General features: G+C 64.1%; 1 protein-coding gene across 2 annotated transcripts in view; it reads left to right on the top strand.

Moving 5' to 3' along the window:
* Positions 1 to 339: 339 nt before the first annotated feature.
* The window catches only part of TBC1D22A (TBC1 domain family member 22A), a 127,662-nt gene continuing 101,214 nt past the window's right edge, over positions 340 to 26,787 (top strand). Inside the window, exons 1-4 of one of the 2 annotated variants that reach the window (XM_079774580.1) lie at positions 340 to 547; positions 16,698 to 16,754; positions 17,447 to 17,787; positions 21,401 to 21,577. In XM_079774580.1, the coding sequence (XP_079630706.1) occupies positions 486 to 547; positions 16,698 to 16,754; positions 17,447 to 17,787; positions 21,401 to 21,577 (637 nt within the window). In that variant the 5' untranslated portion in view covers positions 340 to 485. The remainder of the gene's footprint in view (positions 548 to 16,697; positions 16,755 to 17,446; positions 17,788 to 21,400; positions 21,578 to 26,787) is intronic. The other variant, XM_079774581.1, reaches the window with a different exon arrangement.

Here is a 26,787-nt window from a genome sequence, read left to right as displayed (position 1 = left end):
CAGCCACGTGCACGGGCCTGACGGACGCGCAGGGCACTGCTGGGGCCGCGGGATTGTTCGCGTCTCCGGGCGCAGCTGGTGTTCAGCTGGGGCCTGGCCTGACCCCTCGCTCCCTTCCCTCCAACAGGCGGGCGCAGGGCCTGGACCGCGGCCCGCAGCGGGGTGCCGCCTGCCATTGGGCCAGGACCTCTGTCCCAGGGGGACCCGGAGCCCAGGCCGTCAGCCGGCCCGGGGCAGGCTCCGCCGCTGCACTTCCACCGCCGCGCCGCCGGGCGTCGCTCTTTCACGCGCACCTGGGACGTGGGCGGGACTTCCGGGTGCGCGGAGGCACAACTTCCGGAGGGAGGCGGAAGAGTCCCTGGATCTGCGCCGGGGTGTCCCGGGACGGCTGAGGGGCCCCCCCCGGGGTGCAGGAGAGAACCGCCGGGGCGGGCCGGCCGCGCTCGGGGTGTCGGGGCCGCAGGCCTGAGGGATGAGGAGGCGCCATGGCCAGCGACGGGGCCAGGAAGCAGTTCTGGAAGCGCAGCAACAGCAAGGTCCCGGGCAGGTGGGTGTGCCGGAGCGCGCTGGGCTGGGGTCAGGGGTCAGAGGTCGGCTTGCTGGGCTGTGCGTGGCGTCGGGGTCCCGGGGCGGGGTAGCCTGGGCTCGGAGGGGCCTGCGCGGGGTGAGGGGCCTGGGCCGAGGCGCGGGGTCTGGGGGGCGAGGCCGGGAGGGGGCGAGGCCGGGAGGGGGCGAAGCCGGGAGGCGGGGCAGCGGCCGGCGAGCGTGTCCTGGACCGCGGGCCCTTCCGCGCCGACCTGGGCGCCGGGGCGGGGCTGGGGGCCGGGCCGCGGGGCCGCGGGGCCTGGCGGGGTCCGGAGCCGGCCGGCCGGGGAGGGCTGCTCGGGGCGTGGCGGCTCTGACCCGCCGTGGCCGCCGCTCTGCCTGGAGCGCGGAGGTCGCTGGGAGGCGCCCCGTGAAGCTCCGTGGCCCCCCTCCGGCCTCAAAACCTACTGCCCGCCTGACTCAGCAGCAGGAAGCAACAACAACAACAGCAACAAAAACCGAGCCCCGGCACTGACCTGGCCGCTCCCTGGACTCCGAAGCCCTCCTCTGAGCGGCTGTCACCGCCCAGCCTGGCCTGAGGGACGCGGAGAAGAACAGAGAAGACTCTGTCCAGGCGGGCGGCGCTGCCGGAGGGCGGAGGGTAAACAAACGCCGGGATTTCTAAGCCCAGTTTTGTCTGGAAGCTGAAGGCTGAGATACTGGACATCAAGAATCGCGGTGTGATCGTAACTCCCAGCGGACTGACCCCAGGCACAGCTTCGGCAGCAGGTTCCTGAGAAACACCAGGGTGTGAGTGCGGATGGTCAGCTTTGGAGACCTCTGTGTCTAGGCAGGAACTGTGACTCTTCAGATGTGGGGTCCGCAGGGTGAGCCACTGCCTGGGAGGGGGCCACCAAGACCCTCTTTTACTCTTAGGGCCGTGCTTGATTGAGGAACAGGAAGAGCTTTCATTAAGACCAGTGTCGGGCCCCAGATGATGTGAACGTTCTGGAACGGCAGCAAATAGGAAGCCCCAGGAGTGACAGGATGAGCGCTCTGGAACGTGGACTCGGAAAAGGCACCGCGTGGCATCAGAACACACATGTTGCCTGGCCGGCGTGGCTCAGTGGTTGAGCATCGACCTATGAACCAGGAGGTCACGGTTCAATTCCTGGTTAGGGCACATGCCTGGGTTGTGGGCTCCATCCCCAGGAGGGGGCGTGCAGGAGGCAGCTGATCCGTGATTGTCTCTCATCATTGATGTTTCCATCTCTCTCTCCCTCTCCCTCTCTCTCTCTCAAATCAATAAAAACATACAAAAAAAAAAAAAAAAAAACCACCAAAAAACAACGCACATGTGGGTTTTAGGTTTTCAGTCCGAATGAAATGAACCACTTAACCAATCAAGATGGAGGAACAGTGGAGCTCCCGGGTGTGGTTCTGACGTGAAGAAACCTTCGGATGGATGCCTGTCTCTTGGTGATTCGTCCTCGGATTGGGTTCAGTGGTGCCCCCCCAAATCCATGAGCCTGCGACTGGGACCTGGTGCGGCGTAATCAGGTCAAGGGTCATGCTGGGGTAGGGTGGGCCCTAGGCCCGTGCCTGGTGTCCTGCTAAGAAGAGAGAAGTCTGGACATTGACGCAGACCTTGGGGAGACGGCATTTGAAGCGGAGGCCACGCTTACGAGCCAGGGAGCGCCGAGGGGCCTGGGAGCCAGGGGAGTGACAGGCAAGGAGGGCCCTCCCAGAGCCTTCCGCGAGGGTGGCCCCCGACACCTCGCCTTTGCTTCCCAGCCTCCAGGACCAGGAGAGGACAAGCGTCTGGTTGGAAGCCACTGAGGTGTGGCCGTGGGTTAGGACGGCCGCAGGAGACAAGGCAGCCTCGTCTGCTCTGCGCTCCCGTATTCCCAAAGAGCCATTTTCCTCCGCCCGTGTCCGTGCCGTGCCGGTGGGGCTGTGTCCAGGCGTTTCTGAGAGCAGCTCCCGTGTTAGTGACAGTGTGGGGCCTTGGGGGACTGTTGGGGCTGTCACTGCCAGTGCAGGACCCAGCGAGGGTGGCCCCCCGAGGCCTGTGCCGCTGCCCTGTCCCCGTGCCCCTGCCCTGCCCTGCTGGTGGCCTTGCCCCTGGCAGTGCCGCTGCTTCGCGGACAGGAGCCGCAAAGGTTTGTCCTTTTCCTGTCGGTCGGTCAGTGGTGACCGCTGGCCACAGGCACAGTCTCTGCCCCGCCAGGTTCCGTGGCTTTGCCGGCCCTGCCAGGTGCTTCCGTGATTGTTCAGCTCTTTGTTCTGAGTGTGGACCCGAACCCAGAGAAACTCGGAGGAAGGAGACACCCACCACGCCGTGCAGGGCCGTGAGGGGCTTTTATAGGGCACAGCCCCGACCGACGAGAGGTTCCTTAGTGATCATCCCCTCGCTCCTTCCCGGACCCTGAGGGTGGGCCCTGGGCGTGCTTGCGGCCGTGTCCGTGTGCTTGGCAGGCGTAGTCTCCGGGGGTTCGGCGTTTACGAGACGCGCTCTGCTTCCATGCGGTGCTCCAGCGACCGGCTGGGCTTGGAGCCCCTGAAAGGCGTGCTGAGAAGCAGGAGTGTTTCCCATCATGCCTCAGGCCCTTCGCGACCCGACCTGCTTAGTCCGCGCCGCATCTCCAGCCTCCTTGCTTGAACTGTGCTGAGCGGTGCTGACCCGCAGGCAGGCACCGTGATGCTCGTCAATTTCATTCTCATCAGACCAGCAATCCTAGCCCGCCCGTTCCTCCCTTTTTAAATTCGTAAACATCCCCTCCAGTGAGCCTCCTCGTATCCATGCGCAGTCCAGGGCGCATGCCGCCCTCGCCGCCCGGTCAGTGCTGGTGAAGGGTGGTGATCCCCGCTGTCTTCCGGGGAACCCAGAGGGAGGGCGAGGCTTGGTCAGGGTCTCACCCCGTGGGAGGCGGCCTGGCTGGTGCCCCGCCCCCTGCACACCTAGTTCTTCCCTGCACGTTGGGCTGAGGCCTTCTTAGGAGTTCCTTCTGCGTGAGGCGGGTGAGTGGCTGGTGGAAAGGCCGCTGACAGGGAGTCCGAGGTCCGGGTTTTGGCCTCCTTTCCTGTTAGTCCCGTGGGGCCTGCGGGCATGTCGCTCCTGCTCTGTCAGCGTCTGCACGGGAGGCCTGGGCGTGGGTCAGTCTCCGCTTGGCCTCATGGATGGAATGAGAGGAGGCCTTTTCACCATTGGGAGAGTTTGGTAATTCATTCGCGCATGCAATGTTTACTTCACCCACACTGGGCGCCAGCCGCAGTTCCAGGCGCTGGACACAGAGGAGACAGACCGGAGCCGTGCTGTCCCAGCGTGCAGTGAGCCGGAGCGGCCCCGAGCCAGCTCCGTCCCAGGGGTGTGAAGCAGGGTCGTGGGGTGGGGAGTCCGGAGGGGGGTGCGGTGGGCGCGCCACTCCCTCAGGCCCCCCGGGACAAGGTGTGCAGGAGGGGAGGCACACGTCCCGGGGAGGCGGAGGAGGGGTCCAGGCCGAGGGCCGGCAAGTGCAAAGGCCCTGTTGGGGGTCAGTGCTGGTGTGTCTGAGGGCAAAGGGCATGAAGACAGTGCAGGAGGGAGGGAGGGAGGGAGGGGGAGTCCTGGGCGCAGGGGGAGGGGCTCGTGGTCACAGAGGACGTGGGCTTTCAGGCTTTTCTGCGAGACAGAGGGCCTTTGTGGGCTCCTTGGGGCGGAGTGGCGGGACCCGCGGTGAGTGTGGTGGGGTTCCTCGGGCTGCCGGGCTGAGGCGGGGTGGGGGCTGAGGGGGCTGAGGCGGGGTGGGGGCTGAGGGGGCTGAGGCGGGGTGGGGGCTGAGGCGGGGTGGGGGCTGAGGGGGCTGAGGCGGGGTGGGGGCTGAGGGGGCTGAGGCGGGGTGGGGGCTGAGGCGGGGTGGGGGCTGGGGGGGGGTGGGGGCTGAGGGGGCTGAGGGGGAGACCAGTTGGCGGCTGCTGCGAGCATCGGGGAGGGGGAGGTGGTGGCTGGATGCGCACCAGCAGGGGAGGCTCAGACGCGGGAGAGGTCCGTCTCCGACTCCCTGGGCCTGTTCTTTCTCGGGCCGTTGACCCGCTCGGCTCCGGAGGGGCCGTGATTTCTGCAGCTGCAGTCGGCACGCTTGCCACCGGAGCGTCAGATGCCAGGACAAAGCCCTCGCAGGTGGGCAACCGGCCGCCTTTCCGCGGGCCCTGCTTGCTGTGCTGGCGGCTGCGGGCGTGTGCGCGCTGACAGAGGCCGGGCTGGCGGCGGGAGGCCGGATGGAGTGCGGCAGGGCTGTGGTGCTGGTGGACCCGGGGGAGAGGGCTCCCAGGGTCGCGACCCTGACGGCTCAGCCACGGCACAGCCACGAGGGGCCTGAGCAGGTGAGACGTCAGCTCCGCAGTCGCCTCGCAGGCCCCGGTGCTCAGCAGCGCGGAGGGAAGCTCACTCACTCAGACACTGAGGAGCCTCCCATGGCGGCGGGTAAGGGGGTGTGGCCTCCAGTGGCCATGGGGGAAGGAGACAGTAAACCGTAGACACGCCAACGTCGGAAGTGCTCCGACGGCCGCGCTCTGGGAACGCACGTGGGCAGCGTAGCTGGGCACTCGCCGTGGAGGCCGCACCAGCCGAGACCTGGCGTTGGACGTGGATGGCCGTCCGCACCGCTGGCAGGGCCTCGCCGCAGGGAGACCAGCGGCCCCGGAGGAGGAAGCAGGAGGGGGCGAGCCAGAGCAGCCGGCTCTGAGGTCCGTGGAGGAGCTTCGGGTCTGGGTCCTGAGAGCCAGGAGCCGGGACCGAGGGTGGTCCTGGAAGCGGGGGAGGAAGCGGGCAGTGGCTGGGTCACAGGGGCGTGGACAGACAGGCTCAGGCCCACACTGCAGGTGGGACCTCGGGGTTCACTGGCGGCTGGCGCTGGGCGCTCGGGGGATCACCGGGTCTGGCCGGAGGATGGGTGTGGTCGGCAGAACAACGGTCCCCAAAGATGCCCACGTCCTCGTCCCTGGAACCTGCGGAGCGTCACGTTACGTGGCAAAGGGGAGTCGGTGGTGAGAGGTTGGTGTGGGCGGAGCCCCTGCTCTGTGGGTGCTGGCTCTGAGGAGGAAGGGGCCAGAGCAGAGGGTGCCGGTGGCCCCCGGAAGCGGGGCAGCCTTCTGCTTCCAGCCAGCAGGGTCTCCGCCCCTCAGCCACAGGCAAGTGCGTCCCCCCAGCAGCCTGAGAGCAGGAATGGTGCTCGGGCAGCGGCTGACGCCTGGATCCGGCGGGTGGGGCTCGGGTTCCGACCTCAGGACGTGAATACACGTGCCGCCGAGTTGGGGGTATTTCTAGCAGCAGCCGCAGAAGCCCAGGTGGGGAGGGGGCGGGTCAGGGCGTGTGCCAGGGGCAGGGGGCGGGTCAGGGCGTGTGCCAGGGGCAGGGGGCGGGTCAGGGCGTGTGCCAGGGGTAGGGGGCGGGTCAGGGCGTGTGCCAGGGGCAGGGGGAGGGTCAGGGCGTGTGCCAGGGGCAGGGGGAGGGTCAGGGCGTGTGCCAGGGGCAGGGGGAGGGTCAGGGCGTGTGCCAGGGGCAGGGGGCGGGTCAGGGCGTGTGCCAGGGTCAGGGGGAGGGTCAGGGCGTGAGCCAGGGGCAGGGGGAGGGTCAGGGCGTGTGCCAGGGGCAGGGGGAGGGTCAGGGCGTGTGCCAGGGGCAGGGGGAGGGTCAGGGCGTGTGCCAGGGGCAGGGGGAGGGTCAGGGCGTGTGCCAGGGGCAGGGGGAGGGTCAGGGCGTGTGCCAGGGGCAGGGGGAGGGTCAGGGCGTGTGCCAGGGGCAGGGGGAGGGTCAGGGCGTGTGCCAGGGGCAGGGGGCGGGTCAGGGCGTGAGCCAGGGGCAGGGGGAGGGTCAGGGCGTGAGCCAGGGGCAGGGGGAGGGTCAGGGCGTGAGCCAGGGGCAGGGGGAGGAAGGGTTGCAGGTAGCCTCTGCCCTGCCCTGCAGAGCCCCGCACTCGGACGGGGTGGGTGCCCGGGTCCGACTTCTCGGTGGCTGGTCCCTCGCTGGCAGCCTCTGCGGCCCGACCGGCGCCTCGCGTGTGGTTAAGACCCGTTGGCCGGCTTGTGTTTGCTGAGCAGCGGGGGGCTGTGTTCACCCGTGTTCTGTGTGCAGGGACCCAGGAGCCCGTGCCCCGGCGGGTGGCGTGTTTGGTGGGGGCCCGTGGGAGCACCAGTGGGGGCTTTGCCGTGCTCGCAGCGCCTTCGCTGGCTGGCTTTTCCGCGCTCACGCTCCATGCCATCGAGGCCTCGGGCGCTGGAGGGGCGAGACGCGCAGCTTGCTGTCGGCTCCCCCTGGCGTTCCCTTTGGCGGCCCCGAGGGAGTGGGGCAGCCGGCCCTTCCCTTGATGGGGCCCACGCCCCGCGCCACGCGGCACCCTCAGTTTGAGTCTCCCGTCTTCGTTCCCCCGTTCTGTAACAGTGTTCCCTCTTCTCTGAGATTCAGTGGAGATGCCGGCCGGGTCCCAGGTGGAAGGCGCGGAGCCTCAGTGGCCCAGAGTGACGGAGGCTCCTCGTGCACTGTGAGGGCGAGGGCTGGACACACGTGACTGACTGACTGATCGGGCCACGCAGGGAGCACACGGCGCCTGCCAGGCACCGGCTAGCCGCACGTGTGCTCTGCACGGGCAGCAGTTGGAGGCTCCCGGGGCCGCGGCTCCTGAGCGTTGGCTGGCGGTGAGCTCGGGCTGCCCTGCCGGCCCGGTCCGGGTTCTGACCTGGGGGCTCTTCTGTGCGTCCTGCTCATCCTGCCACCCTCCCAGGCCGCCTGGTGCGTGCCTGCCGGCGGGCGCGGCCTCTGCTCTCGCTCTCGCACAGGCTGCGCACTGAGCGGGCCCTCTGCGGGGCCAGACCGCCTGGCACGGCGCCTGCGTGTGCGGGGAGCTGCTCTCCACGTGCTCTCTCCGCACGTTTCAAAACGAGCTTCCTTTATTTATTTATTTAACTTTATTTTTTCATTTTATTTTATTTTTTTATTGTTTAAAGTATTACAAATAGTAGTACATTGTCTCCTTTTTCTTCCAATTGACTTTCCCCAGCCTCCCTTACCCAGCGAGCTTCCCCTTTTTTAAAAAATATATTTGTATTGATTTCAGAGAGGAAGAGAGAGAGAGAAACATCAATGATGAGAGAGAATCATTGATCAGCTTTCTCCTGCACACCCCACACTGGGGATCGAGCCCACAACCTGGGCATGTGCCCTTGACCGGAATCGAACCCGGGACCCTTCACTCTGCAGGCCAACACCCTGTCCACTGAGCCACACCAGCCAGGACAAGATGAGCTTCCTTTCAATAAGCATTCCTACTAAACTCACAAATGGCATGACCCGCCGGCTCTGAGGCTCACACCACAGAGAGCTGCGCTTGTCCCGCCCTCTGGGTGAGCTCCGGACCCTCCCGAAAGCCCTCGCGGTGAACGGGGCAGCGGGGGTGGGCGCCTTCCGGGCGGCTCCGTTCTCACGTGGGCGCACCTGCAGGTGGCGAGGCCAGGGCGGTGGGAGTGCGCGCTGTGCAGTTGGGGTGGGAACCCGGGTGGGGGGGCTGGCCACGCTTCTCAGAGTGCGGGGAGACGCTGACCCCCGCTCTCCGTGTGTACAGCACAGGACGGGGCACCGGACGCCACCTCTCCTGCGTGGAGGGTCCCGCTGCCTCTGCGTGACAGCTGCGGGCTGCCCGGGAGTCGAGGACGGCTGTGCAGGCACGTCGCGGTGGGCCCGTTTTGTTCTCTTTAGGCTCGTTGGTAATCGGGGGCTCATTTTCTGTTCCAGAGCAGTCACCAGAGCCGCTGCGGCATTCGTGTCCCAGCCATGGTTTGGTAAAGTGCCTGATGGAAGGAGCTCCGGCGGGAGGGGCCGGCGGGCGCGCAGGGCCTGCAGGGGGCGCTGGCCCTCCTGTGAGCTGCCTCCCCGCACTGCTGCCTGTGGGGCTCAGCCCTCCGCGCCTGGCGGGCAGGAGGAAGAGAGCGCAGAGGGAGCGGCGGCCTGGGGGCCTCCCGTGCACCGCAGCCCGGTGTGCGAGGAGCCGAGCCATCCTGCAGCGGGGGCCCTTCCTCCGGAGGAGGCACCACCCCGGAACGCCGCGTGTCGCATGTGACACGCTCTGCGGGGGAGGTGTGAGGACAGTCCCAGCAGCGTGGGCGGGCGGGAATTCTGACGCAGCGTGGGTGACATCACACTGGGCTGAGGACCGTCTGTTCCTGGAGACGCTTCCCTGGATATGCGGGCGTCTTGTAGTCAGGGGCCGGGCGGGCCTTCTTGGCAGTGAGAGTGGCTGAGGGCCAGGTGTGGGGGGAGCGTGCTCAGGGCCAGGTGTGTGGGGTGTGTGTGCCGAGGGCCAGGTGTGGGGGGAGCGTGGTGAGGGCCAGGTGTGGGGGGGGTGTGCTCAGGGCCAGGTGTCGGGGGGGTGTGCTCAGGGCCAGGTGTGGGGGGGTGTGCTCAGGGCCAGGTGTGGGGGGAGCGTGCTGAGGGCCAGGTGTGGGGGGAGCGTGCCGAGGGCAAGGTGTGGGGGGGAGCGTGCTCAGGGCCAGGTGTGGGGGGAGCGTGCCGAGGGCCAGGTGTGGGGGGAGCGTGCTGAGGGCCAGGTGTGGGGGGAGCGTGCTCAGGGCCAGGTGTGTGGGGGGGTGTGCTCAGGGCCAGGTGTGGGGGTGTGTGCTCAGGGCCAGGTGTGGGGGGAGCGTGCCGAGGGCCAGGTGTGGGGGGAGCGTGCCGAGGGCCAGGTGTGGGGGGAGCGTGCTGAGGGCCAGGTGTGGGGGGAGCGTGCTGAGGGCCAGGAGTGGGGGGAGCGTGCTGAGGTTCAGGTGTGGGGGGAGTGTGCTGAGGTTCAGGTGTGGGGGGGAGTGGCTCTCTGCAGCGGGAGTGGGGCCCCAGAGCTTGGCTGTGCACCAGTAGGCCCAGGCAGTCTTCATCTTGAGGTTTTATATCTGTTGTGTAAAGACAGCCGGACAGGGTCCTGGGAGATGCTGTCATACTGTGCGCATCTGGCTTGCTTTTCAATGTCATGTCATGAAGGTGGCCTATCTTAATTCTTGTAGCTGTGGCTCAATCATGTTTTTTTGGTTCATGTTCCATTACATGTATATATTCCAGTTTGTGTACTCATGTTTCAGATAATTCTTAAAAATTAAAAAAAAAAGAAAAGGTGACAAACATCCCTGGCCCTGCCCCTTGGTGTGCAGGGCGTGCGCGCACAGTGGAGCTGTGTCCCGTGTGCCTCCTTCCGTAAGGGACCACGAGGTTTCTCTGTAAAACTGTGAGTTACTGTGGTGCTTTTAAGCAGCACAATTTATTAAGAAGCTTATTGGGCCGTGTGTTTGTAAAAGAAAGATTTCATGATCTGAAATGAGGTAGTTGCCACTTATTTTTCTAAAATGGCTTCAGTTGAAACTTGTTTTTCTTTTCAGCTATGCAAGGCCCAATAGAAATGAAATTTTAATAAGATGAAATGAGGTTCCTTTTAGTCTGAGGTTGAACTTTGTTGGAACATTTTCTGCTCAATAAACACAAGTGGTTGCCCATGAAGAATTAATGAGCTCGCTGCTGTGCGGGAGGGAGAGGCCTGCAGCCCGTGATAACGCTGCGAGGCTTTCCTGAACGCACGCGGATCCAGCAGGCAGCGGCGCGGCCTCCTGCTTTGAACCGTGTAAACGTGTTGAGACATCCCGGGAGAACGCGAATGTTCAGCACAGATAGGGCGGGCGTGTTGGTGAGTGCTGTTTGTACATCACTTTGCAGTACTCACACCGCTATCATACATGGTTATCTCATTTCATACTCATTCTTTAAAAAAATATTTTTATTGATTCCAGAGAGGAAGGGAGAGGGAGAGAGAGAGAGAGACATCAATGATGAGAGAGAACCATGGATCGGCTGCCTCCTGTACGGCCCACACTGGGGATCGAGCCCGCAACCCGGGCATGTGCCATGACTGGGACTCGAACTGTGACCTCCTGGTTCATAGGTTGATGCTCAACCACTGAGCTGTACCGGCCGGGCTTCATACACATTCTTATTCCCGTTTCTGGGACGAGGACGCTGAAGCTCAGAGCATTTAGTTGGCTAACAATGTGCCAGCTCTAGCTGTTGGAGGTGGGACTCGAACCCAGGCCTTTTTAAACAAAATGTATTTTTATTGATTTCAGAGAGGAAGGAAGAGGGAGAGAGAGAAACATCCATGATGAGAGAGACTCATGGATCGGCTGCCTCCTGCAAGTCCCCCTACTGGGGATCGAGCCCACAACCCGGGCCTGTGCTCTTGACCGGAATCGAACCTGGGACCTTTCAGTTCACAGGCCGACGTTCTATCCACCGAGCCGCACCGGCCAGGGCAGACCCAGGCCTTTTGATTCCTACAACTGGAAACCGCCTGCCCAGGTCAGGAGGCCCCCAGGACGCTCCGGGAGGGCCATCCTGGTGGGTTGTGCGTGGTCTAGGCAGGCGGGTGCTTTTCTTTCCCAAGAGGAAATGCTCATGGATCCTAAGGGCCAGGAGCTCAGACCTGACTCAGGGAGCGGCTGGTCTGCTCCACCGTGTCTGGGTGTCACTGGGCAGCCAGACGGCTGGGGCCCAGCGAGGAGGCTGGCTCCCTCACGTGTCTGGCGGATGCGGGCTGTGAGCAGGGACCGCGCGCGCTGTGAGTGGCGAGGCTTGCAGGGGGCTCCGTGTGGCTGGCATGGTGGCTGCGCTCCAGGAGAGCCCAGGCGGACCAGGTGGCAGCTGGATTGCCTTTAAAAAATCACATCTTTATTGAGAGTCACATAACACAGTTCACCCCTTTAGATTCACACACAACACATTCACTCAGTTACAGGTTTACATTCCGTGACCCATGTTCGTGTATTACAAGAGCTGTGTATTCACCCTCACAGTTCATTTCAGACAGTGCTTACCACCTGGGAAAGAAGCCCTGTCCCCTTTAGCTGTCCCCCAGCTTCCCGCTCCCCACCCCTAGCAGCCACTCATCTATCTTCTGTCTCCAGATTTGTCCACTCTAGACATTTTATACAGAGGAAACGTGACTGGCTTCTTGCACTTAGCATGTTTTCAAGGTTCTTCCATGTGGTGGCGTGTCGGCACTTCATTTTATAGCTGAATAGTATTCCATTGCGTGGGATACCGTGATTGTTCATCCATGTCTCTGCGGACGGACATTGGGCGGTTTCTGCCTTTGGCTTTTATGACTATGCTGCTGCAAACCGCCCCGTGGGAGTTTCGGTGTGGGATGTCTTCACGTCTCTCGGGTGTTCATAGGGAGTGGAGTGACTGGGTCATACGGTCACTCTTTCTAAAAATATTTGGGAAACGGTCAGTCTGTTTCCCAGAAGTGGCCACACCGTGTTTCACTGCCAGCAGCAGGCACGAGGGTTCCATCCCCGTTTCTCATTCACTCTCGGTGCTATCTGCCCACTGCAGCCAGCCAGTGTGTGCGAAGGGCCGCTTACTGTGGCTTCCATTTCCTGAAGGACCAGATGTTGAGCTCCTTTCATTTGCTTCTTGACCTATCGTGTATCTTCGTTGAAGTCGCTGTTCAAATCCCTTTTCCTTTTTAAATTAATTGTCCTTTTATTTTTGAGTTTGGAGAGTCCTTCACATATCCCAGATGCAGTCTTTTATCAGATATGTGATCGCAGCCCCCTCCCCCCGTTCTGTGGGTTGTCTATTTTCTTTCTTTTTGGGGCAGAATTTTACGGTTTTGTTAACACACATGCCACGTGCGCACAGTCTATCGCTTTCCCGCTGCGCAGCCTGGCCCTGGGGTCGGTGACCAATGGCAGCCGGTCGCTCTTCCCACAGTGGCTTTGCGGGTCTTGGAGGAGACGCGGGAGCGGCCTCGCACAGGGAGACCTGCTGCCCCTCGGCAGCCGCACGCTCCTCGCCGTTACGGACCAGACACTTGCGAAGCCGCCGGGCAGCGTGTGCTGTTTCCTTGTTGCATAACCAGCCTGGGCATCGGCCCGGCCCGGCCTCTTCTGCCCCCTACTGGCAGTGCCTCGGGGTCCGCCCGTCCGCTCCATCCTGACATCGCGGTCTGACTGTGCCGGGTGAACTTCTTGGTCCTCTTTTTGACAGTCTTCGGGTTCACGAGGGTCTGAGGGCAGCCACGGTGCCTTCCAGGGAGACAGGTCCCTGGAAACAGAGAGCAGCCCGACAGAGGCCTTCCTGCCGGGGCTTCACACTGCTCAGTGTCCTCGGTCGCCAGCCGCCCAGCAAGCAGGCCGTGGGTCGGGGCCTCTGCCGCCTGCTTTCCCTCCGTCTCCGAGGCTGGCCGGGTACTAGCCGCTCGCAGGCGTGGCCTGGGAGGGTCTCTGTTGCCTTGCTGGTGTTCTTCGAGCACAAAGGTTTTCCTTTCGACAACATCCAGCTTAGCTTGTTGTTGTTACTGCTCTTGGTGTCATCCTAAGAAGCCATTGCCTAACGCTTAGGTCTCTAATTTCTTTCAACACTGTGTTTAAGTTTCACATACCTTTATTAAATACATTCTTAAGTGTTTCATTCTTTTTGATGCCATTATAAGTGGGATTGTTTCTTTAATTTCATTTTTGGGTTGTTTCTTGCAAGTGTATAGAAATGTAATTAATTTTTGTACATTTATCTTGTATCTTGAAACCTTGCTGAATTTGATTTTTTTTAGTGGATTTCTTAAGATTTACCTTACCCAGTAAATATGTCATCTTGTTCGAAAGTCTTCCTTCTTCCTTTCTCATCTGGATGCCCTTTATTTCTCCTTCCTGATTGCTCTGGACGGGTCTCCAGGACAATGTGGAGGGAAGGTGGCGTCTCGTTGCCTCTTCCAGCCCAGGTCTGACGTGAGCTGTGGGCTTTGCAGATGTTCTTGCTCAGAGGGAGGGCACTTCCTTCGAATTCTAGTTTGTGGAACCTTTTTCCATGAAGGGGTGTTGACATTTTTACAATGTCTGTTCTGCTGAGATGATCATGTGGTTTTTGTCCTTGAATTAATATGGTATTTTGTAGTAATTGATTTTTGGTTGTTAAACTGATACCGGACACAATGGATCTGAGGCCACCTGTCACTGCTTGAGCCAAATAAATCAGAGGCAGGGTTGAATCACGTGTGAGTGTTTGTCCCAATAATGCCGGCAGCGTGGGGAGAGCAGTCGGTCACCCTGGAAATCCTGCTCTGACCCCTCGCCGGTTGGCTGAGTGCACACAGGGTGGTGGGTGGGAAGGGTCTGTAGTTAGTGAGCTCCGGGGTCAGCCTTCGTCATGGTCCTCGCGGAGATCCGCCCGGAACACGCTCCCTCAGGTGGCTGTCCGTGGTCTGGGCTCCGGCTGCCTTCTCTCCAGGGCCTGTCCTTGTGACGCAGCCTTCCCTTTCCCAGGCTCCGCAAGGAAATCCCTTTCCCGCGGTTAGTAAGGTGGCTGCCTCCAGACAGCTGTGGTCCGCTGCTGATTGCATGCCCTCCCCCATCAAAGCGAGCCTTGCACGGGGAAAAGGAGACTTAGGTCCTACTTTACACAATAAAGAATTAAAAAAAACTAGCCTTGCATTCCTTGGATAAATCCCACTTTGTCACGTCCTATAATTATTTTTTTAATCCTCACTGAGGGTATGTTTCCATTGATTCTAGAAAAAGGAAGGGAGAGGGAGAGAGAGGAACGTTGATGTGAAAGAGAAACATTGATTGGCAGCCTCATGTGTATGCCCGGACTGGGGACGGGTGGATCCTGCAACCTGAGTCTGTGCCCGACGGAGAATTGAACTCGCAGCCCTTTGGTGCACAGAACAGTGCTCCGCCCGAGTCCCGCTGGCCCGGGCACATACACACTTAAAAAATGATCTTGCCTGGCCGGCGCTGCTCAGTGCTCCCGGCCTCCCCGGACGGCTCTGCCTTTGTCTGCATTGTTTCCATGGAAAGTTATTTGGAAAAGTTGGGTTATGGCTAAAACGCTCTCCTCACATCCATGAAACGAAACCCCACAGGACAGCAAAGCGGCTGCACCATTAGCGCTGGCTCAGAAAGCAGTCTTGGCCAAACGTTGCAAAAAGAGGTGAACATTAACATGAACTTCACACGCGTGCAGGATGAGGGGATACGGTGCCTGGAGACCCAGAGTCTTGGGCGGAAACGCAAACCCCTGCAGGGAGTTGCAGCGTCAGGTTCAGGTGTGGCCCCGAGGAGGCGGCCGGGAAGGGGACGGGCGGTTTCAGCCCTCCGTGGGCCGCAACGCCAGGCCCCCGAAGGTCTCACTGCGAGGCGCCTGCTCGCTCCCTGGCTTTGCCCCCTGCTGGCTGGGCTGGCCTGGCAGGCTCCCGTTTCCTTACCTCCCCAGCTTCTGGAGGCCTCCGCGCATCGCTCCATGGCGCTGCTTCTGACGGGCCGGGAAAGGGGCCCCTGGAGGGATGTGGGATTAGATTGGGCCACCCGGGTACTCCAGGGCAAGCCCCAGGGGTTCGTCCTCATGCACACCCACGAGGCGACACAGCACAGGTTCCGGGGTCAGGATGTGACATCCGTCAGGGCCCTTACTCTGCCGGCCACACGGCCTGAATGACAGAGGAGTCCTCTGATTCGGGAAGTTTGAACACCAGTGAGAAGAGGGTGACGCCCGCAGGGAAATGGACAGAGGGCCTGGCGGGAGGGGACGGAGCACAGACGACAAGGCGCAGGAGCTGCTCCCTCACCCTGACGGCGGAGACGCACCGCAGAGCCCACTGGCTCCGTCAGGTCAGTGGCGACCCGCAGCGGCGCGTGGCTGCGGGAGCGGCCGTTCCGCCCTGGCCGTGCGCCCGCGGCCCTCTGCAGCCGTGCATTCCCGTGTCCCCGGCGCCCTGTCTGGGCGCGCGTCCTCGTGGCGCAGAGTCCGGCGCTGGCATTTGTCCCCAGAGGTGCTGGCTGCCGCTTTGCAATCACAAACCCTCGATGGCAGCTGCGTGCCTGGCAGTCAGCACTGGTCGCATGCGCCCTGGCGTAGCCATATGGGGGGACCGTGGGAGGGGAGAGGGGTACTGTCCAGGGGGCTGGCCAGGCAGTGATGAGTCCGCGGGCGCTCATTCCATTAGCACAGATTTTAAAGACTTAATTCAGAAATACTGATGGAGTTCCAAGGAACCGCAGAGGGATGTGGAGGAATCCTGTGTGCCCTGCTCATGATTGTGCTTTTACGTTTACATATGCTGCTGGGATTTTTATAGCTACCAAGCAGTCCATGCAAAGTAGGTCAATGCATTTAAGTAAATGGAAGAACAGTACCGACGTGGGGAGCTAGGCGTGCTCTATTGCTAAGTAAGAAGGGGATTTCATTCTGTTTGGACAAATGAAAACATCCATCTGTGTGCCCAACAGCCTCGGTCTGCGTCTGTCCTCACGCCCAGCCCCGCTGCGTCAGCACGTGCCGCGGTCTCTTCCGTGTGGACCGTGTCGGGAGCAGGTCTGCCCGCCGGGGCCTCAGGCCGGGTGCTCCCCGTGTGGAAGCTGAGGGGTGGCCCAGACACCGCACTCCCCCTACTGCCCGCCGTCCGTCGTGGGGCATCGTTTCCTGCGTGTTTCTCAGGGTGGCTGGGTGGCGGGGCAGTCCCAGGCCTCACATCCGTGTGCCGAGCAGGAGGAAGGGAAAGCCGGGGCTCGGGGTGCGCACCCCGCTGTCTCCGTCTGTTAGGAGGGAGGCCTGCCATGTTTTGCTGACCGGCCCGCACGGTCACGTGGCCACCCCGGCTGGCCGTCCCCAGGAGGCGGGGCTGCGCAGCTGACCCACCTGGTTGTCTGCCACGCGGGTCACGTTGCCATCTTAGTCTAAGCTTATCCCTCAGGCTGTTCAATAAAACCACTGAGTCTTTGAACACTGTATGTGCCTCTTCTGTGCTGGTGCATTGGCTTTAGACAGACGGTGCCAGCTGGGCGTTTCCTGATGCATTTCATGGCGCCTGTCATGTCCTGCCTGTGACATCGGCCGAGCGCAGAGGCTCCAGCAGCTCTGTCCCCGTGGCGGTGCCTGAGGCTGTGCTGACGCAGCGAGGGCTGCGGCCTTCGCGGGGGGGCTGAACGCCTGCTTGTCTGTGGGCGAGGGCCTGGATGGCGCCAGCCGTCCCTCAGACGGGCCGGAGGGTGGCCGGGCGGCGCTGGCCGGGTTCTTGCCTCAGGCCGGGTGCCCGGGCTGGTCCCGCGGCCGCGGTGTTCAGGGAGCGACAGAAGCTAACGTGCTTTCCTTCCTTTTGAACCAGCATCCAGCACGTGTACGGCGCCCAGCACCCCCCTTTTGACCCACTGCTACATGGCACGTAAGTGACGCCCGCTCTCCCGGGTGCTTCGGGGTCCTGGGGCTGGGTGGCCCTCCAGCTCCCTGGAGTTCCGGGGGGAGGGCACGGGCTTCCGTCCACAAACACGCGTGAGACACGGCTGGCCTGTCACGCTCACCCTCCTGGGGCGGGCGGGGGAGACGTGGAAGCACAGCCCGAAGCGGGCCGCCTGTGCAGGGGACACGGAGCTGGCTCCCCCAGCCGGCGGGTGGTGGTGGCGTCCCTCGCTCTCCACGCACCCTGCCCAGCTGCCCAAGGCTCCCTCCGCCCTGTGTGTCCGTTCCTGGCCACAGGTGAGCGAGAGGAAGGTGTGGCCCAGATGTTGTCTGCAGTCACACTGTGGGGGTCTCGTATCCCCATCCGTGTCCCAAAGGCCTGTCTGTGCCCTGTGAGCGGTCCCTTCACCCCCAGCCCCCCGCGCAGCCTCGGGAGGGGGCAGGGACCCCGGGTGGAGAGAATGTGTGGGCCCTGCCCGGCGAGGCTCGGGGGCCTGTGCTCCGCAGACCGCGTCTCCCTGCCTGAGCCCGCAGCTCCGCCCCCCTCTGGCTGGCTCTGGGTCCGGCTCCCCCCTCCGCCAGCTCCACTGCAGTGAAAGCGGTGTGTGCTGTTCACCGGGGGCTCCCTCTGACTGGGGGCTCCAGGGCTCCGAGGGCCAGACTGCCTTTGCCTTGCAGCTTGCTCAAGGCCACGCCCAAGGTGCCCACCACGCCCGTGAAGGCCAAGAGAGTCAGCACCTTCCAGGAGTTTGAGAGCAACACCAGCGACGCCTGGGATGCGGGCGAAGACGACGACGAGCTCCTGGCCATGGCGGCCGAGAGCCTGAACTCGGAGGTGGTCATGGAGACGGCCCACCGCGTCCTGCGCGACCACAGCCAGCGGCAGGAGCAGCACAAGCGGCAGGAGCCCCCGGGGCCCGGGCAGGAGCCCACGCCCGCGGCAGAGCCGCCTCCCGTCGCCAGCGGGGACCTGCGGCTGGTGAAGTCTGTCAGCGAGAGCCACACGCCCGGTCCTGCAGGTGGGCTGGGCGCGAGAGCTGGGGTGCACTCCTGCGGCAGGGGGAGCCCTTCCCTTGGCAGCAGGAGCCCTGCCCTGAAGGCCCCGAAGGGCGTCATCTGGGCGCTGCAGGCTCCCCGGCGGGAGAAGCAGCGCTCAGCTCTGTGCCCGCTCTCAGCCTCTCTCCTGCCGGTGGAGGGCCGGCCCCGGGCTCTGTGGGCCGGCGGGGAGGGCGCAGTGAGCGCAGGGCTCGGGCCCTCCTAGGTGTGCGCTGGTCGCTCTCGCGTGGCATTCCCGGCAGGGCCAGTCCAGCTGCACGGGCAGAGGACGCCCTCCTTTGGCAGCGGCCGGTGCTGCCTCCAGGGACACGCGCGTGGGCGCAGGGTGTGTGGTGTGTGTGCCTATGAGAAACTCCGGGGGAGTCTGTCTCCTCGGCCCCCTGCCTGCCGGCACTCAGCGGCCGTCCTGGCGACTGCTCACTTCCTGCCCTTGCTGTGTGGGAGGGTCTGGGATGTCGGACCCCAGTGACTGAGCATCCGCCACGGGCCAGCGCTGTGGGTGGGCCTGACCCAGGGGGTGGGGGTCTTGTGTTGGCTCTGGCCTCGCCTGGAGGGCAGTTCTGCCCCCGGGGTTACGGGGCAGTGTCTCGGGACGTTTTTGGTTGTCACATCGGGGCCGGGTGTTGCCGCTGCTGTCGTGGGCGGAGGCCGGGGTGCTGTGCCACATCCCTCGTGCCCAGCATGGGCCGCCCAGGGGAGCTCCCCCCGCAGGTGCACAGCAGGGGCGAGCGGCCTGCTGGGCCTGCTCTGCAGCCGGGGTGCTCCTGGTCCTGTGGGGACTGACCCCGCTGTGCCAGGACACCGGGCGTGTCTTCAGGTTCAGCTTCCTCGGCGGCGGCATGAAGGAGAACATGCAGGCCTGGTTCTCAGGGACCCGGTCCTGGCACGGGGAGGCTGTCCGTGTGTGCCAGCTGGCACTCCGAGCTCTCATTTCCGTGAGACAGATGGGACACGCTGGCGGACAGGATCCAGGAGTACCCAGCGTGGGAGCCTGGCGTGGTCTCGTGGAAGGCCGGGGGCATGGGCGAAGGCTTCGGGGGGAGGGGACGCCTGCGGGGTTCCAGGGGTGAGCCCTTCCGGCGGGGAGTCCCAGCCAGCAGGTCAGGCCTCCTGCCCGAGGAGGTCATGTTGGTCTGCAGCTTCGTCTGCAAATTCCCAGAAGACGGGCCTCGTTCCAGGTCCGTTCCTGTTGGTGTCCGCTGTCGTTCCCTAAGCGCTGTTGAAGGAAACTCGCTTGTCCTCAGGGCCTGGCGACCACGGCCTCCCGCTGTGTCCTGTCCTCCCCCCCCCCCCCTGTGCTCCCTCCCTCATCCCTGCACAGGGACATCCCAGGCCAGGCCTCTGCTCAGATGAGGACCTGTGACTATTTTTTTAATTTTTAAAATATTTTTATTGATTTCAGAGAGGAAGGGAGAGGGAGAGAGATAGAAACATCAGTGATGAGAGAGAATCATGGATCGGCTGCCTCCTGCATGCCACCTACTGGGAATGGAGCCCACAACCCGAGCTTGTGCCCTTGACCGGAATCGAACCCGGGACCCTTCAGTCCGCAGGCCGACGCTCTATCCACTGAGCCACACCGGCCAGGGCTGTGATTTCCATTTTACTTGGTTGCTCACATGACGGCATTGTGTAATTCATGTCCTGGGGTGTTCCACTTCCCGGGTCGGTCCAGTCAGCACTGCCTCTCCTGCTTCGTGACGTGCCCCGCCAGCATTTATGTCGGATGCCTGTCTGTCACGGGTGCGGCCATGGGGAGCAGGTGTCCCCCGTGCAGTGCCCACGGGGCCTGCCTGCTGCGTCCGCTGCGGCCCTCGGCCTGGGCGGACGGCGGCCTGGGGCCAGACGGTGCCGCCTGGGCTCATAGCTGCCTCCGCGCCCGCCCCGCTCGCTGCCCTGACTTTCCCAGTGACCGTCTGAGGAGGCTCCGTGCCTGAGTCAGATGCCCTTGCTTGTTTTAGGGAGCCGTTGGGTTCATGGCAAAGCGCGTCTGTGGCTGGGAAGGCTCAGTGGGCACGGCCAGGTGACAGCTGTCCCCGTCGCTGACCATGGCGGAGCTGCGCACGGGGTCTGGTGTGGCTGCCCACAGGTGGCGGTTAGACCCCGCCCTCAGGGACCCTCAGGGGGACTTGCCGTGTTTCCCACGCGCCGTAGCAGGGAGACCTGGTGCCGGTCTTCCTGTTTCCTCGGGCGTCAGTCACCTTGCCTTCCACGCCCCACCTGCCCTGTCTGAGAGGGGGGCCCGCGGTGCGCTCTGCCAGGAGCGCGCGGTCCTCCCTGTCTCAGCGCGGCCCCGGCTCGTCTCTGAGCGCAGGTGCGGCCGTCCAGCACCTTCACCGCCACCCTGTGGCCTGAGCCTCCTGCTGACGCTGACCTGTGGCTCCTGAGATGTGGCTGAGGAGTGGGTTCTGGGGAGAGAGCCTGAGGCCGCCCAGTCCTGCCCCCGCTCCCCAGGGGAGTAGGGGTGCTCCCTGCTCTGCCCACTTCGCTCCCCAGGGGAGTGGGGGTGCTCCCTGCTCTGCCCACTTCGCAGGCTTTTCTGGAAGCTTATCTGGGCCAGACTCTGCCCGAGGCCGCGGATGCCGCTCCGTGCCTGAGGGCTCCTGTGCGAAGCCTTCCCCTCCCCTTCTGCTGTAATGAGCTCACTCCGGGCCCAGGAGCCGTGGGGTGCCGCCTCCCCCGGCCTGGCAGCAGGTACCACTCGCAGGCGTCAGCACCTTCCTCCGCGGGGTTCCTCGCCCGTTTCCAGGGGACTGTTTTCACTCCACTTTCACTTTCGGTTGGAAGATGTGACAGCTTGCAGGGCTCAGCTGCGGGGCTCAGAGCCTGGCTGCGGGTCCCTGTTGGTCTCGGTGGCTTTGTCGAGTGACCCGAAGGCCTGTGGCTCTTCCCTTTGGCCGTCCCTGGTCCTGGCTGCTGATGCGGCATGCTCTCACCTCCCCCCTGCGGGGCCGTGTCTCCGTGGGCACAGGCCCTGCCACCTGGGGAGGGCGGGGCCGGCTTGTGCTCCACGCCCTCCCGTCTGCAGCAGGTGGGCTCTCTTTGCTCCTCGTGGCGCGGGGAGACCTGGGAGGCCAGGCAGGGGCAGGAGCCTGCGCGCAGTGGTGTTGCGCGCACAGTGTCCTGGTCGCCGGCGCACCCTAGCCTTTGCCTGCTGTCCTCAGTGCTCCTCGCGCTGCGTCCCCTTCATGGGGGGCTTTCCCCCGGCTCAGGCCCCGGCAGCTCCGCAGGCCCTTCCTCCCTGGCTGCACCCACAGATCCTCGGGTCACGCCACCCGCAGGTCCAATCGGGGGCGTTCTGGCCGCTGTCCGGCCTGGGGGTCGGAGTGCTCTGGTTGTCTTGTCTTGCTGTTCTGCGGGGCGTGTCTGTTTCACTGGTGGTGCCACTGCGCCAGCAGAGCGAGGGGTGACCTCACAGGTTAGCGAGGTCAGTTCCTGCTCCAGAGACCACGGTCTGCCCCACGCAGCGCTGTGGGCGGGACACTGACCCGCAGCGTTCATGGGAAGGTGGCTCGTGGCCACTCGGGGAACGTGGCCGCCCTCCCCTCCCCTCACCCTCTTCTCTCTCCCCCGCAGAGAGCGCCAGCGGCCCTGCCCCTCTGCACAGGTCCCAGTCGCTCCCGCACGCGGCCACCGTGGCCCTGGGCGGCACGTCCGACCCCGGGACCCTCAGCAGCTCGGCGCTGAGTGAGAGAGAGGCCTTCCGGCTCGACAAGTTCAAGCAGCTCCTGGCCGGCCCCAACACGGACCTGGGTAAGTCTCGCCCTGCGGGAGGCCGTTCTCGGAGAAGCCGGTCCGGCCGTGGCATGCGCTGCCCTTGCTTCCCCGTCACTCACCTCGCTGCACGTGGTGGCTCATGTGCTTCCAGTGCGAGTCCATCAAGTACTTCCTGTTCTCTTTCCTCGAGCCCCAGGGGCCTCCCCTGGCCTCTGAGAGCCGCTGTGGTTAGCTCTGCCTGGCTGAGCAGATGGACCTGGCTGGTCACTGTGTGCCTGGGCGCGGCGACTGGCGTCATGACCATTGCAGTCTGCGCCTCCCTGCTCGGCCTCCCTGTCGGGGCAGAGCGTGACGGCTAGGGCACTGCAGGGGGCCAAGGCCAGCAGCGGCCAGTGCGGCCAGTGGGGGCGGCGCGGCCAGTAGGGATGGTGCGGCCAGCAGGGGGCGGTGCCACGCGGCCAGCAGGGGCGGTGCGGCCAGCAGTGTGTGCTTGTGGGTCATGGTGTCGTGTGGACGCTCCGAGGCTCGGTTCTCTTTCGTTGGCTGGAATCCCCTCGGGTCGCACCCCTCACTACGTCTCCCTCGTGGAGAGCCACTCCCCAGGCCGGGGCGGGAGTGTCCTGGTTGCCTGTCCTGCTGTTCTGCGGGGCTGGCCTCTTGCTGGACGCTGGAGCGTTCAGGATGGGCACCAGGCCTCCTGGCGGGCAGAGGCCAGGGTGGAGCTCTGAGGGCTGAGCCCCGAGGCCGGCAGTGCCCTGTGCGACCACCAGGTGGCGCGTGAGGCCCGTGGACGGGCAGCACGGAGCTGCTGGGGGCTCAGGCAGCCGCCGGCCCGGAGGCCTGTAGATGTGAGATGCTGCTGCCCTGGTGCCATTCTCGTGGGCTTGCCTCTCCTCTGCTTTGGCACATGTGCGCGTGGGACACAGCAGTGCAGTGCGGGCTGTAGGTGCCTGGGTCCCTCCCCGTGCTGGCCCCAGTGTCTTCCTGCAGAGGCGGCCGTGCACGCGCCACGCTGACCTTCAGGGGCCCGCGTCACGCTTACAGACGCGTTGCAGGAACAGTGCTGTGCCAGGCGCACCCGCGGTTCCCGGTTCGCCCGTTTCCGTGGTCTCTGTGTGCTGTGTGCACACGTTTCCGTGACCCATTGGGTCAGAGGGATCGTGACCCCTGACCCCTGAGAACGTCGCTGTGTGTCTCCTCAGGACCAAGGCTTTCTCTCGGTTCCAGCGACGTCCGTCAGGACACGTGGCATCGATGGGCACTGTCATCTGTCCACGGCCATGTCACCGGACCTTTGTCCCCATGATGGCCTTTCCTCTCTTCTGGTCTGGAGTCTGGGGCTGGGCGTGGCGTCTGCCGTCACGTCGCTCGCCTCTGTGACCCTGGAGCAGCGCCCGGCTTGCGGTGTGGTCTCGGCCTGACATTCTGAGGCGCGCAGGCCCCTCGGCGTTGGGGGTCTTGCGTCCTCCGGTGACACGCGGGCCAGTCACTTGTGTCCTCGGTGGTTGTAGCACCGTGTGCTGGGGTGTCCAGTGGGGACAGGCCCGTGGGGTCACGTGGCTAAGGCGGTGTCCCCAGGCTCCAGAGGCCAGCTGTCCTTGTCCTTGGGGATCAGCAGGGTCTTAGGGACACGGTGGGCGCGCTGACACGCTGTATTTCCTTTCCCCCCGAGCAGTGTGTTTCCCTGCGGTCCTGGAGGTGCCTGCTCTGCGCGTGCCCTGCGGGCCCGGCATGACCGCTCCTCCCGGTGGGCACGCGGGTTCCATGGACTTCTGTTGTTGCAGACGCTCGAGGACTCCCCCTCACGTGCCGTCTTATCCTGTGCTGGGGACGTCCTAGGTGTCCCCGTGTGGCGGGGAGGGGCAGCTTGAGAACTGGGCGGGCGTCTTACCACCAGCACAGGGCTGGGTACTCCCGCCTCCCAGTCACGTGTGGTTTGAGCATGTGCGGTAGCCGCCAGCATGCGCTGCCTCCCAGGTGGTGCGGGGCCGGTCAGAGGCAGTGAGCGCAGGTTCTGGGGACGGGCTGCCTGCGGGGGTGGGGGTGGGGGTGGGGGCTCCCTCTGCTGCTTCCTCTCCGTGACCCTGACCTTGAGCCTCTGTGGGCACGCTAGTAGCTCTGGGTGCCGAGTACCGCGCACGGTGCCCGGGGGTGCCAGCTCACAGAGACACTCGGCACAGTTGGGCGGTTTTTCTTGTTCCGTTGGCATTGGCCTGTGGCCCTCCAGCTTGACTTCACGGCGTGGACACACCGGCCGCTGTGTGACGCCGGCACGTCGGCGTCTGCAGGGACTTCCTGGGCGTGCGCGGTGGTTTCTGCCGGGCGAGGAGCGGGGCGGTGGCAGCGGGCTGCCGGATGGGCGTCTCCGTGCCGGGCCAGGCTCTGCGTCCTGCGCGCATCTCCTCGCGGGTGTGGCCGTCGGGTCGCTTTTGGAAACGGAAGTCATTCCTGAAGTGAAGCTACAGCCCCTCGGAGGACGTGGGTGTGCCTGGGGAGGAGAAGGTAACGTTAACCTCAGGCTCTTGCTCAGGTGGCGGGATTATGGGTTTTTCTTCAGAATCCTGTTTAGCCATCCTGTCTAACAACAAGAAGCGAAACCCGGTCTTCCTGAGTTCAGTGGTTACTGGACTGTGTTTAGCGGCAGGGAAGGTCGCAGGCAGACATGGCCGCCTTTGTGAGGCGCGTACAGTAGCTTCGAGGGCGGCGGAAGCATCGTCCTCACGTTACGTGAGAGAGGTGAGGGCAGGTGTCTGCGGTGGGGAAACACGTCGCCGGTGAGAATGCCCAGACACGCTCTTCCCGCCGAGCGCGTCCTGCCCAGCAGGCGCTGTGTCTGTGGCCTGTGCGCTGGGAGCCGGGGCTGGAATGGCGAACGCTGGGCAGCTCCTCCTGCCCTTAGCAGACTCACGGCTCACTCGTCACATGCTGCTGCTCAGCCCTGGCCAGTTTGCTCAGTGGTTAGAGCATTGGCCTGTGGACTGAAGGGTCCTGGGTTTGATTCTGGTCAAGGGCACGTGCCTGGGTTGCGGGCTTGATCCCCACCCTGGTGGCAGTGCCAGGCCTCTGGGAGGCTTTGGACCCGAGGAGCGGAGCCTGGCAGCCCTTCCGTGGGGGAAGAGCCCAGAGCACTGTTGAGCGGGGCTATTCCAAGGGCCTTGGGCTGAGACACGCTCCTCAGGCTCCTGCTGCCCGTGAGTGGGGACGAGGAGGGACGGCAGGGACAGAGGAAGTTAGGGGGGCGCCGGGAACTGGGTGAGGTGCGGTGGTCAGTTCCCCAGGCTCTGCAGGGCAGGCGGTGGGGCAGGCACCTGCTGGACGTGAAGCTGGGGAGACGGGAGACGGAGCAAGCCAAGACCGTCACCCCGGAGCCCAGGGGCTGGGAGGACGGGACAGCTGCTGGGCACAGCGACGGAGCATGCCCGAGAAACGCGCCGTGTCGGGGAGGCGGCAGCGCTGCGAGAGGCCAGGGACGCAGGCGGCCCCTCCTCTGCGGGGCGCTCTCCGTGGGTTCAGCACCCGCTGTCAGTGGGTCCGAGAGTATTACATGGACGCTCCCAGGAGAAGCAGTTGGAGAGTTTAAGGGGCGCGCTGTCTGCGTAGTGCGATGGACTCTCCCTGCCCCGCTCTATCCTGGCGCACGGAACCGTCCCTGACGCCGCCCCGCCCTTCGTCACTCAGTGCCCTCTGGTTACCAGATGGGCTGCCCTGGTCGCAGCTTGTGTTCAAGTCCCCTGCTCTCCTTCAGAATGCCCCCTCCCCGCCCCCCTCCCACTGTGCAGGCTGGTGATGCTGGCAGTTCCGATGCCAGAAAGAGGCAGGAGGAGCTTCCTCTCGGTGGAAAGGTGCGTGCACAGGAAACGCCTGGGCACGGGGCTCGGTCCTCTCCCAGGTCTCAGACGTCCGCGGGGGCCGTGGATAACGGGGAACCGCCGGAGATCCAAGTAATTGCACCATTGCTACCATGCTGGGTTCTTATACATACAAACATATGCATGCACACATGTATGTACATGTAAACACATACATGCCCCCCCCCACTCCCGCAAATCCACGCCTGTCAGCTGCCTGATCCAGATTGTACCTGCTCCCAGTGCACAGGTGACCAGGCTGAGTCTGAGACAGCGAGGGCGGAGGGGCCGTGAGCTGGTCACAGCCATTCCTGGCTGCGCTCACAGCCCCTGGGGCCTGGCGGAGAACTTGGAGCAGAGGCTTGCCTGGCATTGTGGGATGGCTCCGTGCTGTGGCCAGGACACTCCTGCTCCTGCAGGTCTAGGCCCCAGGCCAGCAGCACGCAGCGTGTGGCCAGGTGCCCGCCTTGCAGCCTTGCTGGAGGTGTGTGCTGAGCAGGTGCCCTGAGGGCAAGGTGGGGGCCTCAGAAGGGACTGGAACCTGAGTGGGACCAGAGCAGAGCTCCAGCAGCTCAGTCGGTCCCCCCTCCCCCCATCTCCTCGGGAGGGTTTCACCAGGACGGCCAGCCCCGAGCGCAAAGGGCCCCCGGAGGGCAAACCCCTGACCTCTTGGTCCTGGTGGCTTCTGCGTAGCCTTCTGTGTGTCAGTGCCCTGGCCACGTGAGCACACAGGGCTGCCTCCTCCCCAGTCCTCTCCTGCCCCTGCCCCTCCTCCCCACCCTCCCCTCTCCTGCTCTTCGCCACCTGCCCCTCCTCCTGGCTGAGTGCACCTCCCGCCTCCCAGTCACTGGGGTCCTGTCCCGTTTGCATCCAGTTTCTAATCGGGTGTAGCCGCGGCTGGCGTTCAGCTACCGACGGGCTTCCTGGGCTGGGCGCGAGGACCCTGCAGGCCCGCGGGGCCGCCGGGAAGCTGTGAGTGGAAGAGAGGCAGGAGGGACGGCCACGCAGGCTCCCAGGAGGCTGGGCAGGGCCCCTGGGGCCTGCTTTCATCTCGGCTCCGGTTTGAGGAAGAAGTGCTCTGAGCGAGACCGGCGGGGCGCTTTAAAAAGGGGGCCGGTGAGCTTCTGAGGCAGCCTGAGCGCTGGTCCTGAGCGGCCGGTGGCTGTGGCCCTGTGCGTTGGACGGGGTCTGGCATGTTGTGGGCACACGGCGTTGGGGGAGCGGGCAGCACATCCCAGTGTGTGGGTGTTGGGACCGCAGGGCTCGGTTGGGACCTTGTTCGTGATTGCTGCTCTCATTTCTCTTGGGCTGTGGATGGGCCCGGCCCAGCCTTGCATGGGATGGTGGTGGTTTTGGTGTTGGTGATGTGATAATGGTGGTGGTGGGATGATGGTGGTG

Source organism: Cnephaeus nilssonii, assembly GCF_951640355.1.
Source record: "Cnephaeus nilssonii genome assembly, chromosome: 6".
Taxonomy (NCBI): Eukaryota; Metazoa; Chordata; class Mammalia; order Chiroptera; family Vespertilionidae; genus Cnephaeus; species Cnephaeus nilssonii.
This window is presented reverse-complemented; position numbering and strand designations above follow the sequence as displayed.